Source organism: Papaver somniferum, chromosome 11 (genome assembly GCF_003573695.1).
Source record: "Papaver somniferum cultivar HN1 chromosome 11, ASM357369v1, whole genome shotgun sequence".
Lineage (NCBI taxonomy): Eukaryota > Viridiplantae > Streptophyta > Magnoliopsida > Ranunculales > Papaveraceae > Papaver > Papaver somniferum.
The window spans coordinates 97,542,656-97,560,113 of record NC_039368.1 but is presented as its reverse complement, the minus strand read 5'-3'; the positions used below and the strand labels follow the sequence as shown (position 1 = coordinate 97,560,113).

The 17,458-nt window shown below is 37.3% G+C and overlaps 1 protein-coding gene across 1 annotated transcript; it reads left to right on the top strand.

The window, feature by feature from the left end:
- The first annotated feature begins 15,066 nt into the window (after positions 1-15,066).
- Positions 15,067-16,456, top strand: LOC113320095. The gene is made up of 2 exons (XM_026568028.1): positions 15,067-15,413; positions 15,503-16,456. The coding sequence occupies exons 1-2, from the start codon at positions 15,128-15,130 to the stop codon at positions 16,273-16,275; spliced, it is 1,059 nt and encodes a 352-aa protein (XP_026423813.1). The 5' UTR covers positions 15,067-15,127; the 3' UTR covers positions 16,276-16,456.
- Positions 16,457-17,458: the final 1,002 nt, after the last annotated feature.

Here is a 17,458-nt window from a genome sequence, read left to right as displayed (position 1 = left end):
TAGATTATATCTACATTGTAAATTCAGAATCACGATCAACATAGTTTAATCCACATATCTATCTAAAGTTCTCTGAAAGTAGTTTAATTCGCATTTTGGCCTAACTTTCACTGATATTACGTGAACTTTGATACATCTTTCGATTGACGTATATGTAACTGTTGATCACTGACTAGCTACTATTTATGTGGCAGATTTAGTTGTCTTTTCAGAAAAAATAGGCAGAACATATTGATGGTTAAAATAGAAAAAGTTGATGTAGTGATTCGGAAAACTCTAAAAAAAAGATATGTAGTGCATCCGAACAATAAGTATTCTATGAAAAACTATGATTTCTGTTCTATATTATGTTGTTTTCGTTTTATAAATTGAGACCAATTTGATATATATTGAGTATATTTTAATATATTGGTCGGTCCCTCTCCACCTAATTATAATTTTGTCTCTCTGTCACCTCTTTTGGTTGTCTCTCTGCCATCTCTTTTGGCCGGTCCCTCTGCCATCTTGGCAGGTCCCTTAGCTACCTCTTAATCAGCACCTCTGCCATATTAGGCATTGTTACCTATTAATTTTAACAAGTATAGTCACCTATTTTAAGTTGGTGTTGCTACCTAATTTAAAATAGGTCTGAAAAATATTTAAAACTAGGTCCTGTTACTAAATTTTAAATAAGTCTCCCTGCATAATTTTAGTTAAGCCTTTCCACCTACTTCTGATTGGATTTTGCTACCTGATTTATAAATAGGTGTTACTACCTAGACCTTAACTTGGCCATTTTGCTTAGGATCACCTATCTCTTATCACATAAGTCCTGCTACCTAGGTTATATACTTTAGTCTCTCTACTTACTACTCAAACCAAGTATCGAGAATAAACATTTTACAACTATTATTGACATCGAGTTTTATTCTAATTAATACTTTTATGAATTTCCATCAATACTTGACATATCAAATCTCGTATATATATATGCCGGTCTCTGTTAGATCTAACAAGGTCTTTAAACCTATGTCCACAATCCAATGAGAATATAAAAATATTATTGCTATCTCAGCTGACATTGTAGAATGCCAGTACTACTAATACAAAATTCCATTTGATTCTCTACTTCTATGGTATATTAAGCATCACTTCCTTGTCTAAGCATAAAATTTGTATGTCTCATCCACTAAAAGAAATGAGTCCCTACGAAGCATGCCAAACTTAATACTCATAAACATGTTAGACTCACTAATATGCTAGGAGTAATATTCAAAGTCTAGTAGGCTACATTAATTGACCTGTTAGAGCATTGCTCGGTTGAACCTACCATGCATTGGTATGTCAAGGTTGGTTGTCATATTTTAGTAACAAAATCAAAGTCGCTTGATTAAATTACTAGAGTTAACTTTGTTAAGTTAGACTAGGAACTCTAGAACTGAAGAATTGAAGAATCCGATGACGTGTCAACAACGAAGACATCATCCTTCTACTTGAGGTTAGTAATACAAAACTTGACTTTTTTCCATTTCTATCATTATTTTCAAGTCGTTTAGATTGAAAACATAACATCATAAGTTATATACATGAAACTCTAGTATTAAATAATCATCTTATTATTATGAGAAAAGTGTCAAGAAAGAATATACAAGTTGTTTTACAACTTAGGTATAATGAATGGCGAAGTATAACGCTTATCTTTTGAATTTGGTAACTGCGACATAGACATGATCTTTGTAATTTGTTACTAGATTGTCTAATGAACTTAGGATTGATTTCATGCCTAGAAAACTATGTTTGATTGCATGAGTTTAAGGAAGTAGACTTACGAACTTGTTTCGTAGTTGAAATAAATCAATGGTTTGGTGTTCCAGTTCCTATTGGGTATCTATATCAGGACTGATCCCCATGCTTTGGGGATCTCTAATAGGACCGATCCTTGTTGGGGATCTCTAGCAAGACCGATCCTTAACTATTGGGGATCTCTAGCGTAAAAGTCGCTCATGTTGTTTTTTCGGGGATGACATCAAATGCAATAGAGTTCTTTTGAAATTGTGCTTAAATGTAATATATTTGTGGGTAGAGCGGATGTGGGTTTACAGGAGATGTTTGTAACTATATATCTCCTTGATGAAAACGCCGAGTTTTATTGGTGAAATCGTCTAACTAAAAGCTGGTATATGTTCTCTAGTATTGACACTCTTTTGTTTAATTCATTATGATCCTTATTTTCGCCTTTGCCAATTTCGTTGACAAAAAGGGGGGGGGGGGGAATTAAGTAATATCAAGCTTATAAAGCATAGTTTGGACAACATAGGCAAGATAAAGAATGGTCCAAATACATTCTTGGGAAAACTAAATCTATAGTTGTGGTTGCTTACATTATTATTATATCATTATTTATTATAATAAATATTTTATTAATCTCTCACTATAAACGTCTTAGTATATTATTCTAATAAATATACTTTCGTTAAATAAATAATGATTTTGTTAATAAAGAAACATGATGACTTAAAAGATTCTCTTTCCAACCATTACATTTTCTAAAAATATATTAAATTGATAATAAATTTTTTAATAATCATATCAATAGATATTAGAGATGATCGGGGTGGTGTTTGTGGGTGGTGGTGCATGGAGCTGGTGACGATAATAGTGGTGGTGGAGAAGGTAGTGCTAATGGGTGGTTCTGGCGGTGGTAGTGCAGGTTCACTGTGGTAATGGGAAAATATTTTATTGTATATTTTTATTAAATTTTTTAATAATCATATCAATTGGAATTAAGGATGACGGGGGTGGTGTTCGGGGGTGGTGGTGCATGGAGCCTGTGACAACAATGATGGTGGTGGAAAAGATAGTGGTAATGGGTTGTTCTAATGGTGGTGGTGCACGTTCAATATGGTAATGGACAAATGTTTATTTATGTTGTTAAGATACAAATAACATTATTATGGAAGTTGTGATTGAATTTTTTTAATATGAAAATAAGCTGGTTCAAAAACAAAAAAAATAAATTATACAAGCTGACCATAATTTTTCCCAAGAAAAACAACCCGTGGTGGGGTAATGAATCTACGATTGGGATAGTAAAGGTTTTCATTTGGTCCCACTACATGTTTCGCTCGCTGGTTTCTTTGAGACAATTAGAGAATTGTTAGTTTATATAGAGCCAACACAAAAATGACAAGGGTTAAAGTTGACATAATTTTTTGAACTTATTATCGAGGCCGTGCCGTTACGGCACCGGTGAAATTCTAGTCTTACTACAACATATGGCTTTTCGAAGCATTATGTAAGCGGAGTGGAATATTATCTGTAGGTTTTACCTATTTTGCAAAATATGTAAGTAGAATTAAAGAGAAGAACATATTACCGTATAATATTGCTTCAAAAGTGCGGTGCAACTGAACTTTGAAGAAGGTATCGATATAATATTTCCATATAATAACCACTAATTAGAGTGATCTTGTAGTTCGAACAAAGCTCTTTTTGAGTATTCTCATAAGTTGTCATTGTTACAAATCTTCAACAACAAAGGTACTGAACGAACACATGCATAACCATAGAAGAACTTGAAGTGCGAAGAATTCAAGCCATTTGTTGAAGAACCAAGGAAATCGAGCATAGTGGATTGTGAGACGAAAAGTTTATTTATTTTGACTCCATGTGTATTGAATAGTTTTGTCACCAAAATTAACAAAGGGGAATATTGTTAGAGAAATTCTCGGTTGATTCCCCACAAGTTTTGCCATCTCAAGCTTGTTGTTAACATTAGTTGATCAAAACTATATCTTGATTACTAGTCTACTAAGTCAAGTCCTGGACTAGGTTAGAATTTGGAAGTTTCGTATCAGACATCACCTACGAAAACTGAAGATCAACGAAGACATTTGGAGAACTTATTTTATCAGGTATGTGAAGACTGAACTATTCTATTACTCACTATCTTACCAATCTATCTTTTGAGACTATGTCGTATGACTTCTAGTATATTTACAAAGAACAAATTTTGAGTCAATCTTGTCTCGTTAAAAATCTCGAAATATGATTCAAACATAGATATTCAAAGGTCCTTAACAATATTACTTCAAAAAATATTGTTCGAGAATTAATTTTTGGATCAATTGAAAATCACTAATACAAATTTGGCAATGTTTCAAACATCATAAGACAGAAACTCAGAACTTCTGATATTTCTACTCAGGGTAGGTTGGTGAACCAGTTCGCAAGCTATAGATATCTGAGCTTCAGAAATATAGGGAAAGTTTCATAACCCAGTTCGCAAACCGTAAGTTCAGTTGGGGAAAGTTCACAAAGCGTGGTGAACTAAATTTTTAATGTTGGTAGAATAGGCTAGCAGTTGGAGAACCCAGTCACGAACCGCAGCCATCTGAGTTCTCGAGCCGTGTAGGGTTGGCGAACTCAGTTCACGAACCGTAGCTCCATGACTCGTGAACTTTAGCCTTACGGTAGATCCACCATTTCACCAACAGTCCTAGTAGAGACTTATTCTATAAATATTATGACTCTCTTAAACACTTCTAAGACATTGTTGATCACTAAAAACACTTATGCATGTGCCAAATCCAAACCCAAAGTCTTTTCCAGTAGAAAGTACCGGGTCGACTAGAAAATATCTCCTAAGAGTCGAACATAGGTTTTACGTCGGCCTGTCCGAGCATCGCACAACTTGCACTATGGCAAGCAAAGGTACTTGACCCTACCCGCGTCGCGATTGTTTTTGATTTTGGACCAGATGGACAGTAATCACCGTGTTAATGGGATTACGAATTCTCGACCATTAATGCGGATATACTTACATCATGTCCCAGTTGCAGAAGCTACAGGGCATTGCCCCTTCACAATCCTGCCAACTGCAGCGCTACGGTGGGACTCCCCCCCTTCACAAGCTGCAGGGTTGCCTTTACGTGTTCGCTGATTGGGTTGTAAATAACTTTATAGGAAATAGAGGGGAGGGTTGTTAGTCCACATACATGAAACCCACCTCTTCCACGCGTATTGACGCTCTCCATGTTTGTCTGTCCAATGCCTGCTCTGGTGAAATATTTCGATTGCTCAAGTCGTTCTTCACGCACTCCTTCCAAGTTAGCTTTGGTCGGCCTCTTCGTTTTATCATTCCTTCGGCGCGCCTGATGCGACCTACTCGCACTGGAGCATCAGGTGGTCTTCGCTGGAGATGCCCAAACATAGCGCAGCCGATGTTGTGAGAGCATCTATTTAATTGGTCCTACCATAAGCTTCTTACGTACGTACTCATTCCTGATACGTTCATGCCTCGTATGTACGTATGCCCATCTCAACATCTGCATCTCGGTACTCTTCAGTCTCAAAGTGTCCCGGTTGTTTATCGCCCAATATTCCTCACCGTATAACATGGTAGGCCAGATCACGGATTTGTAAAACTTACCTTTAAGCTTTAGCGGCACTTTGCGGTCACAAAGGACGCCAGAAGCCAGACGCCATTTCCCCCAGCCCGATTGGGTTCGATAGCGAATATCCTCCTCGATGCCCCCATTACTTTGGAGTATCGATCATAGGTAGTGAAACGATTCTTTCCTTGGTATAGGTTGTCCATCCAGCAGAATGTCCTCTTCAACTCTCCCGGAATCTCTGAGATCACACTTCAGATACTCGGTTTTTGTTCTACTAAGTTTGAAGCCTTTCGATTCTAGAGTCTGACGCCACAATTCCAGTTTTTCCTCTACATCTTCTTTTGAGTTGCCGATAAACGCCACATCATCTGCAAAGAGCATGCACCAGGGGATCCCACCCTGAATTTCTCTCTTAACTTGATCTAGCACTAAAATGAAAATGTATGGGCTTAAGGCTGATCCCTGGTGAAGCCCTATCTTAATCGAGAAATCGGCTGAGATTCCGCCGCTCGTACCGACACCAGTAACTGTGCCCCCCTACATATCCTTGATTAAGTTTATGTACTTCGGTGATACCTTTTTCTGTTCAAGAGCCCACCACATTACTTCACGCGGTATTTTATCGTAGGCCTTCTCCAGATCAATAAATACCATGTACAGGTCCATCTCTTGTTCCCTGTATCTTTCCATAAGTTGTCTAACCAGGAAAATCTCCTTCGTGGTCGATCTTCCCGGCATAAAACCAAATTGGTTTGGTGAGACGATTGTTTGTCTGCGTAACCACCGATCGATGACGCGTTCCCACAGCTTGAGTGTATGGCTCATCGGTTTGATTCTCCTGTAGTTAGAGTATTTCTGAATGTCGCCTTTGTTTTTAAAGATTGGGACGATCACGCTTCGACGCCACTCGTCCGGCATTCGGTTTGACCGAAAGATGTTATTGAATTACTTGGTCAGCCAAGTTACCCCATCGTCTCCCAGGCATTTCCACACCTCACTCGGTATGGCATTCGGACCCAAGGCCCTTCCTCTTTTGGTTCCTTTCAAGGCCTCCTTTACTTCACTCTCGTGAATGCTACAGACCGTGACGTCCTCAAATGACTCCACACGTTCGGAAACGCCCTCGCGAGTGTTGGATGGGATATCGCTTTCTCCATTTAAAAGGTTTGTGAAGTAATCCTTCCAACGAGCTTTAATTTCCACGTCCTCCACCAGTACGCGGTTGTCTGAGGCCTTAATACATTTGACCTGGACAAGGTCACGGGTCTTCCGATCACGTAGCCGTGCGATCCTTTAAATATCTTGTTCACCTTCTCTAGTGACTAGATTCCGGTATAAATCCTCATAAGCTCGATCTTTTGCCACACTTACAGCTCGCTTTGCCCGAATTTTGGGAAACTTGTAATTCCGGTGGTTTTCATCGCTATCAAGTGCTTGAAGTTTTCGGAAGCAATCTTTCTTCTGTCTGATTTCTTGATGCACTTCCTATGACCACCACCAGGATTCTTTCGGGTCCCGCTTACCGCTTCCTCTTGCTTGTCCCAACACTTCCACTGCTAGCTGTCGAATCCGGCTTGCAGTTTCTTTCCACATCTGGTTAGGTTCACCTTCCTCGCAGAGTACACCTTCCGAGAGCGCTTTTTCTTTGAAGGTTCGCGCTGCATCTTCCTTAAGGTTTCACCACTTAATTCTTGGTGGGTTAGTAGTTCTCTTCCGCTGGAGAGAGTCTTGATATAGAAGTCCGCAACTAATAGTTTATGTTGGGAAACGACGTCGTCACTTTCTATTAAAACCTTGCAATCAAAGCATTCTAGCCTGTCATCCTTCCTAGCTAGGATAAAGTCGATTTGATCTCGTATAGACATCTTTTACAAGTGATTAAATGTGAATTTCTCTTCGGGAAGATAGTGTTTGTGATGAAGAGATCGTATGCCCCTGCAAAATTTGGGAAATCCTTAAATTGTTAGGTGTTTAACTGAACATGTGCATGTGAATCATGATTAAGTGCACCTGCGCTTTTTCTTTATAAGTCGATTTGAGTCTCGTGTACACTTATGCATGTGCATCATGATTAAATTGTTAGGTGTTTAACTGAACATCAATTTTCTTATAGTTTGAAAGGCATATTTTCCAAAACAGAACAGTCATTATACACGATTCTGTAACAGTACTATAATATATATTCTTCTATTTTATTTTCAAGACAATTTCTCACATGCTTACTTGAAACCCCTAGTTCGAGTTTCATTTAAACAAAGAAAGTGTTTGCTTGATTCTCAAGTTTTCTTAACTTAATTTCTAAGCAACCCTCAGTCTTGAAAACCTATAAATAGAGATGCTCTTTCAACTAGAAAATCCAATCCATGAAACTTTTGTACTAGTTGATTGCTAGAGTCGTCCTCTATTGACCTAGGTTTCCTGTGAGAAAAATAATTAGGTCTACGACTGAAAGACTTTGCTTTGGGAATTTGTGAAGCGTTCCGACTATCATTACCTTGATATTTCGTGTATCCTGATCTTGCTTTTCTGTTATCGAGGTTCTCGTAATCTCTTTCAGGAAAGATTGTTAGAGCATAGCTCGGTCAACCTCGCATGCGTTTCTATATCAAGCATGTCTGTCAATATTAGTGATCAAACTATGAGTCTTGATTTCTAGTCTATTATAGATAAGTCTCGGACTAGGATAGAAAATTGTAGTTGAGCTCAAGGAATTCATGGAAATTCATCATACAACGACGAAGATCTACTCAAGGAACCATGGAACTTCATCAACAAAAAGATATGTGGAGACTTGAACTTATCTATCGCTCAAAAGTCTGTCTATTCTATCTCCTACTTATTATGAGACAAAAGTCGTATGCTATATAGACTGGATCATACACATTTGACATTTCGAGCTGAGTATACTCTACTTATCTTTTTCTCTAAATCGTGTGTTGGTAAAGCGTTTTGCTTTGATCGAGTTTATCTTCACCTAGTGACGAAAGTCATGAAAAGTTTCAATTACTTTGGAAATTGCTCTGACGAGAAAGGTCTGTGAATAACAACTGAATAACATCCTCTAAGAATGTTTCAATGGTTGGAATGAGAGTTTAGGTCTATATAATCAATGATGCATATAAGCATTGTGTGGTAACATATATGTGCATAAGTCATATTCCTTAATCCGAAGTTTTTGAACTTTGATGATCGAGAGAAACCGGAGGAATTGTCTTTGCCAAGTCCGCGAACCAGTTTGCAGACGCATTCCGCGAACTGTCGAGAGGTTCTCATACCGAGAATTTCTGCTGGGATTTCCTATAACTCGTTTGTGTGCTAAGTCCACGAACTGGCGGAAGTTCTCTTACCGAGAATTTCTGCCAAGTTTTGGAAAACTTTGTCGGTTATCTTAAGTCCGCGAACTTGTTCGTGTACTTAAGTGGTTATGATCTAAAGATGTGCTCTGAACATGAAACTTAAATTACTAAGGAATGCTTTATGTAAACCGTGGCTAAAGTTCATGAGCCGATTCATCGAATCGGATCATCTTTGTTTCAATTGTGTCTTGTGTAGTTACATAAGATCTCATAGCAATTGAAAAACTCTCTAACTAGTTCATCTTGAAGTCATTTGAACAAGTTATGGTGAAGAAGAACAAGGTTAATATGAAATTCTCATATGGTTAACCTTTTGGGCTACTATGTTGAACCAACATAGACGTACACATTTGGGCATGGTTTTCACGAACCCAGTAAACGTATGCCTCAAGTGTGTGTTACAAGATAAGTTTTCGATCTAACGGTTGAGAAATATTAGCTTGAATCTAGATCAGATTTTCATCTAACGGTGAATATGGATTGCTTTGTAACTAAGGTAAAACCATGATTTGAAGACTATATAAAGGATACATCTATCATTGGGAAAAACTAATCCCCACACGTCTGTGTGATACTAGTGCGCTCGCTAGATTCGATTCTCCTTTAACCTTTGGTTTTCTTCTCTAAAACCAGGTTAACGACTAAAAGACTTCATTGGGATTGTGAAGCCAGACCGATACTACTTTTATCATAGTTGTGTGATCTGATCTTGCATCTTCTATCGTACGAGTACAATCTTTGATTGGCTTGAGATCGTGAGAGTTCTCCGATAGGAAAGATAAAGAAGTTACTAACATGTTCGTCTCACTGTTTGTGATTCCTCGACAAACCGTCTGTGTAGTCAAAAAGGATTGTAGAGAGGTGATTGATTAATCTAGGTTGTTCTTCGGGAATATAAGACCGGATTATCAATTGGTTCCTGTTCACCTTGATTTCATATCATAAGACGGAACAAAAACTAGGGTTGTTCTGTGGGAGACAAATTTATCCTTTGATAGACTTTTCTGTGTGAGATAGATTTGTTTATTGTCAAAGCCTGCGATTTTGGGTCATAGCAACTCTTAGTAGTGGGTGAGATCAGCTAAGGGAATCAAGTATGTAGTATCCTGCTGGGATCAGAGGCGTAGGGAGTACAACCGTACCTTAGATCGGTGGGATACTGATTGGGGTTCAACTATAGTCCAGTCCGAAGTTAGCTTGTAGTAGGCTAATGTCTGTAGAGGCTTAATACAGTGTGTATTCAATCTAGACTAGGTCCCGGAGTTTTTCTGCATTTGCGGTTTATTCGTTAACAAAACTTCTGGTGTCTGTGTTATTTCTTTTCCGCATTATATTTTATATAATTGAAATAATACAGGTTGCGCATTAAGATCATCAATCGGAAATCCAACCTTTGGTTTTTGATTGATATTGATTGATCCTTGGACATTGGTCTTTGGCACCGTCCAAGTTATTCCTTGTGTTTGATTAAAGACTCGCTATTGTTTTAGCTTGAGTAAGTCAAAACAAGTGAGAGATATTAACTCCTTGAGATACTTTAATCTAGATTGAGTCTGACTGTCTAGTTGAGTCTCTAGCAAAGTATTTCGGAGTTAGTCCGTACAGATTGCTAATTGAATTATGGTGTTGTTAGACCCCCGCTTTTTCAAAGATAGATAGAAATTGCAAAGTTTTATTCGTCTCAGACTTTTTGATTCCTCAAGATAGATATCTAAAAACTATTCTTAATTGATAAGTTAAAGATTGTTCTTGAGAGGTGGTAAAATATTCAGGCTTCTCATATAAGTGAGTGTAAAGTGTTCCATATTGTGAGGTTTGCTAGTTTTGTCTATTACAAACAGATACCCATGACTTGATCTTTGATCTAAAGGGACATCAAATAGGTTTGTCTGTTAGAGGCAGATTGGTATCAAAAGTATTCACTTAGGTTGAAGAAACTCTTAGGCTGTAAAGGACGCCTGCTAAGGGAATCAATTGCATAGAGCCTTACAAGGTTCAAGAGACGTACGGAGCGCGACTTTAACTGAATCGCTTGGAGGATGGATTTGATTTCAACTTCATTCCAGTCTGAAGTCTGATAGTAGGCTAGGGTCTGTAGCGGCTTAATACAGTTTGGTATTCAAATCTGGACGAGGTCCCAGGGTTTTTCTGTAGTTGTGGTTTCATCGTTAACAAAACTTCTGGTGTCTTGTGTTTTTTCATTTACGTATTATATTATTTATCTTTATATTAAGATTTACGCAAGTAATACATATTCAATCTTAATAGATATGTCCATCTAATTGTGATCGATTATGAGACTTTTTTCTTATATAATTCGCATTTTAAAATATAGATAACAAGTTTATTAATTACTTGGAAGAATTCTGGTTGGATCATTTGGATACGATTAGATTCATCTTGGTTACTGATTTTATGGATCACCCAAGTGCTCTTATTAACAATTAGGTTCACGGACTCCTTTGTCTATATATACTGATTAAGAATAAATAGAGATATAAACTCCATATACATATAGTCAAGGATCATTAAGGTTGTATGCTTGAAATTGTATTAGGTTTTGTAAATACAATATGCCTAACGAAAAAGTTGATGGTGTACTTGGTACCCTATCCTTTTCACAATCCTTAAACAAAATTGACTAGCATTATATCAAAAAAGAAAGACCATAGAATAATCAAGTTTGATATCAAGGATAACTATACCATTTATCAATCAACTCAATAATAAAAATCTAAAATAAAATACGATTTATTTTCCCACCAAAGGTACTACTAAAAAGCTTTTTGATCCCAGATAAGACTTTAAATAAAGACAACGCAAGAAACTTCACCTAGTTAGATTACTCACATCTATCAACCAATTGGATTTCCACAGACACGTTAGGCAGTGTGTCAAGGGATGAGTTTGTAAGAATACAAGATCCACCATTTATTGCATTATGATGATCAAGTCACTAATAGAGACAAATAAACAAATTTTACTTTGTATGTTATGTTTTCAATGATTACTGACTTGAAAGAACAAAGATAGAAATCGAACAATTCAAGTTTGTTATTACTAACTTCGAACTGAAGGATGATGTGTTCGTTGATGCTGATATGTCTTCAGGCTCTTTATGAGTAACAAGACCAAGTCTTAATATTTATATGTTCCTAGTCTTACCTAACGAAGTTGACTCTAGTAACCAAATCAAGCAGCTTTGAGTTTTGGAACTAATATATGACAACCAAACTTGACGTACCAACGCTTGGTGGGTTCAACAGAGAAATGCTCTAGAATGACATTTATAAGCTTGAGGCTGGATTCAAATCCTTGGGATTTCATGGCCAGTTGCATCACGGTGGTTTTTCCCCTATTGGAGAGGATATTTTTGTTTTAAGTTCGCGTCTGTAGAAGATTTTAATAAGATGTGGGTAGCTGGTTCATGTGTTCTTCAATATGGAGTTTTTTTTATCTCTTTCAGAAGGAAAACGATTTCAAATTTTCAATCCTATGAAGCAAAGTCAAACCCATGCTCGGGTGTGTATGTGTACTAGCTTAAACCTAGGATACCGGAGAACAAAGACCCTGTTCGAGATTTCCCGAGTTGTTGGCGTACCTGTTCGTATCAATGAAATTACGAGCAAACACATATTTGGGCACTATGCGAGAGTCCTTGTCTAGACTTATCTTTCTCACCCATTCCATATGAAGTACTTATCAAAAGGTAAGGATTTTCTTTCATGGTATTATCGGCGTATTCCATCTTACTATTCTAATTTTTCTATCACTGGACATAGCCTTCACGAATGCAAGAAATATCAAACAAATGAAGATATTCTTCGCAAGGAAAGATATGTGTAAACTTGCACCATTTTGAATATCCAGCAAGGAAGTAAATAACGATGTCAAGGACGGTGATCTAAAGATTATTTTTGTTTGTGGCAGAGTGGTGGTGGAAGCCAACGATCCTATACATGTAACTAAAGTTTTGATTGAAAATCAAATAAGGTTCTTGCCGAAGATTCTACGGATAGCTCATGCTCCATTCTTGGTGACACCGGGACAAATATAAATTCTATACCTAGGGTAATAGTTCTTCAAGTACCATTAACGTCGTTAATTTAGCAATAAAAGTCCACGCAAATACTGAGGTATCATCCTTATTGCGTAAATTGCTGCCAACAAACATGACTAAAGAGATCACTAATGAAGTGGTTGATATATCCCCAATTAGTAGTCATTCATCTGCAGGTGCAGATGCTTATGATGATGTAGGTTATCGATTTGAAAGAGGTTTGCTGGTCAAACTTATCTGGTACCGGAGGAAGGTGAGATTTATTCTCAAAAACAACAAACTGTCAATGATGCTCCTCTAAGGAGTTAGTCGGAATTGCTAATGCTGGTGCTATAAATATAATACGCTAGGAATGTATTCCGGTATTAAAGATTATAATGATACCCGACAGTGGTGGCATAGAAATATTATATGGTGGTGGAGGACACTCCAAAAAAAAACACAATGAGTTTTTTTTGCTCTAGATGATTTTTTTAGCTTGTTTTTAAGAAGAAAAACGCCACGCAGAAATAGGAGATCAACTTGAAACCACCTAGATCTAGTTGTTCTCGGGTTAAACGTTTCATGTAAGCTCGAAAATGTTTTTTATTTTTCCTTCTCTTTCAGTTATCTTCCATGTTTTTTTTTTGATGAGCCTTTTGCTTTTTCTTTTCCTATTTCTGTTTTACTTTTCTTTTATGGGCCACAATTCTTGGCGTCGCTTTAGAGTCTTAAACCATCGGCAACACGGGACCAGGTCTACCTACTAGTTACAGTTAAATAACTACCAGGGACAATATTAAGTCTAGGATAGGCAAGTACCCGACATCTGTCCGAGGATTTGTGATATCATCCGAAATTTCGAATATCGATTATCATATTTTTTTCTTATGGGATATGGATACGAAATTGTTTATATCGATAATTTTCCGATATCTGAAAACTATTACATTATATAGAATTAAGATTTATCTTATATTTAACACGTGTTAATGATTTTGATTGAAATGAAATGAAGGAATGACAAACTCATCAAAATTGATTTGGTGATATTTTATAATAAAAAATAATAGATTAAAAACCAATGAGAAAATTAGGTATATTTCGGTTACTTCCTGATATCCATGACCTTAACGGAAGGGATACGAATGCCAATTTGAAAATACGTACCAAGATTATTGGATGCGGGATATCCCCATATTCTTATCGGATACATTATGCGTATACAAAATTGACAATATCCTTTCCGATAGTTACCGTTACACCCCTAGGCTTTTAGAGTGAGGAATCTTGGAATCGGATATATCTAGGCTTTTAGCCTTAGGAAAGTCATACTGTTACCTGTATCTAGAAAAACATTTAATATCGGGAACAGTAGCAGTAGTTATGTTGGTGAGTGTAAATCCATTTTAAAGTGTGTTTAATGTTTGATGTCATTATGTTTGGCGTCGAGGGAAGTCAATTTCTGTCCTGCGTTCTCTCGAGGAATGGTAGAATGATGCCCTATAGGTGTCTGTCCGCCAGTTTCCTAGTGTTCCTTGGAGAATTGTTATGGGAGATGGGTGGATTCTGCTTTTGTCTCTCGAACTTTGTAAACCTGGAAAAGATGATGTCTTCAAGATTACCATTTTTTTCTTTCTTTTAAGTTTCCAAGATTACATCGGGTAATAGTACTAATTTTTAAGTTTTAATTCAATTTGCAAGAGCAATACATGGAGAACTCTCAAGACGACTAGTAAAATAATTGGGCCCGTGGGCAGCGAACAACTCTAGTGGCTGATCCGGGAGGATAGCCGACGAAAACGCATTACAGTGTTTGTTCAGCGTCTGTAAATGGCTGGTGTGCCAATCCAGTGTTTGTTCAGCCCTCTGACCTTCTCTTATTAATGTTTGCTCATTACCCGAAGTACAGCAAAGATAGATTACTCAAACAAGAAGAAAGGGTTGCCAACTTGATCACATTGTTAACCAAGTAAAGCGGCATAGAATACTTATTTCTTTCATGTTCGACCTAAATGATTCATTTATGATAATCTTTTGTTTCTTGAGAGGGAAACATATACTAATACCTTATTCGTTTCCCCTAAATATGAAATGAGAGAGTACTGACATAAAGGGTGGACTTTAGATTTAAATTATTTATCTGTAATAGCTAGCCCATGTGAATTAGAAAATCTAGAAGGCAGGATCCTAGATTGTAGCTAGCTATAATGCATTGGATTCGGTACATACACGAAAGTATTAGATGGTTATAAATAGTGGTTTGCACCTAGAAGCTCGATTCATCAGTTTTTCTCTGTTTCCGTTTGTAGGTAACTCTTGCATATAGAGGGTTAGTGAAGAGAGGAAGTAACATTATGGCTCGAGCTATGGTGAATCTCCTTAATGCGTCTTTTATGATCTTAATGATGATATCTGTAATGATAGAGGCCGCACCTACCTACCCACCTCCAACTCCAGTAACCCCTGCACCACCTACCGATCCAACTCCTAAACCTCCAGGTACCCCATCTGGTGAATCATCAAAGAGACCAAGGTGTAGGAACCCCAACTACAGTTTCTGCTACAATGTTGAGCATACTTGCCCTGCAGCTTGTCCTAATGCATGTGTGGTCGACTGTGTTACTTGCAAACCAGAGTGTAGTAAGTTAATTAATTCAGTATATTTATTGTTAGCTAATAATCTTCTACATAGGCTAATCAAGTGATTATTTTTATTGTGTTGCTCACAGGTTGTGATCGACCAGGAGCTGTTTGTCAGGATCCACGATTTGTTGGTAATGATGGCATTACCTTCTACTTCCATGGTAAACAGAACCGCGACTTTTGCCTTCTCTCAGACTCTAATCTCCACATCAATGGTCATTTCATCGGTAAAAGAAATCAAAACATGAAAAGAGACTTCACCTGGGTCCAAGCTATCGGTATCCTCTTCGATGACCACCAAATCTATGTTGGTGCTAGAAAGACAGCCACTTGGGACCAATCAGTCGACCGTGTAGCGCTTTCTTTCGACGGACAGCCCATTTACTTGCCTGAAATTGAAGGTGCTAAGTGGCAGTCTGAAGTTGATCCAAGTATCACCATTAGTAGGTCAAGTGTAACTAACAGAATCGTTGTTGAAGTCGAAGGAAACTTTAGAATAACAGCTAATGTAGTACCAATCACCGAAGAAGAATCCAGCATTCACAACTACGCTATAACGAGTGAAGATTGCTATGCTCATCTTGATTTGTCTTTCAAGTTTTACTCACTGAGTGAAGATGTGAATGGTGTCTTGGGACAGACTTACGCAAAGAACTACGTGAGTAAAGTGAAGATGGGTGAATCAATGCCTGTCATGGGTGGAGACAGAAAATTCATCACTTCAAATGTCTTTGCAAAAGATTGTGCTGTTGCTAGATTCACAGGCACTGATTCTACTGACAGCGAGTTTTCTTCAGAGTACGCTAGTCTAACTTGTGGCAGTGGAATTGATGGAACGGGTGTTGTGTGCAAAAGATAGATAGGATGATTTCTTCTGCCTGTGGACGTAGAATCTGAATATGTTTGGAATAGAAACCAACTATATCCTGTACTAAAGACGGTACATTACTTGAGAGCACTTGAGTTTAGTGCAGATGATGTTTTATTTTTAGTAACTACTTGTAGGTTCTTTATTTGTCAATTAATTTTGTTCTCTAAAATTAATCAACAGATAAATCTGTAATTTTAAATCACTTCTCATTTTCAGTTTGTTATTAATTTAAAGATTAATGCTAATGCTCAATGAGTTTCACCCCTCAATTTGGCCAAAAACCCAAGCAGTGCCACTGTATTATCCTCATCATTTAATAAATGCAAGGCAAATTATAGGCGAGACCAGTGTAGTCAATATCGGCCGTATCGGCCGATATATCGGGGATATTTCGGATATCGGCCTTGGAGCGGTAGGATAAGCATTGTATCGGCGATACGATATCTTGACGATAATATCGTCCGATATTAGCCGTATCGGCCGATATATCAGGGATATTTCGTGATCCTATTTTTCTTGATGAGCATGATGAAAATGATGAATGGTTGGATCCACAGAACTTGGAAGACTTGGCGGTAGAAGGTGATAATGTAAAGTTGGATGATTTGCAAGATATTCTTGGTGAAGAAAGTCGGCCAGTTGGTAGTAGAGGTGCATGTAGTTCTCGAAATAAGTCTACTTACCCAACTGACTCTGAGTATGATGGATATGATACTGATCAATTGATGCTAGACACAGATTATGGACTATTTGATGGAGCTAATGGAGTTACTGAAGATGATGATATCAATAATGGCTCGTATGATTTTGAATAAGACTGTAATATCCTTGTTTAATTACCATTTTAGGTAGTAAACTTTAAAGTTGTTGAAGTTACTCTCCTGTTTTTGGTTTGAACTTTTAACTTGTTTAATTACCATTTTAGGCAGTAAACTTTTAAATTGTTGAAGTTACTCTCATGTTTCTAGCTAGAACTTGTTTATTTATCATTTTAGGTAGTGAACTTTAAAGTTATTGAAGTTACCCTCGTGTTTTTTTGATAAAATTGATGATAGCTATAAAATTATAGTCTCTAAATTTGAAACCGATATTATACCGATATTTGAACGATAATATCCCCGATATAAAATTATACCAGTGTGTCGGTCCTGGCCGAGATAAACCGATATCC

Excerpts from the sequence above, each read along its gene's own strand:
- LOC113320095 (XM_026568028.1), top strand. The coding sequence starts at position 15,128 with ATGGCTCGAGCTATGGTGAATCTCCTTAATGCGTCTTTTATGATCTTA. Across the intron at positions 15,414-15,502 it reads TACTTGCAAACCAGAGTGTA|GTTGTGATCGACCAGGAGCT; the intron begins GTAAGTTAATTA and ends TGTTGCTCACAG.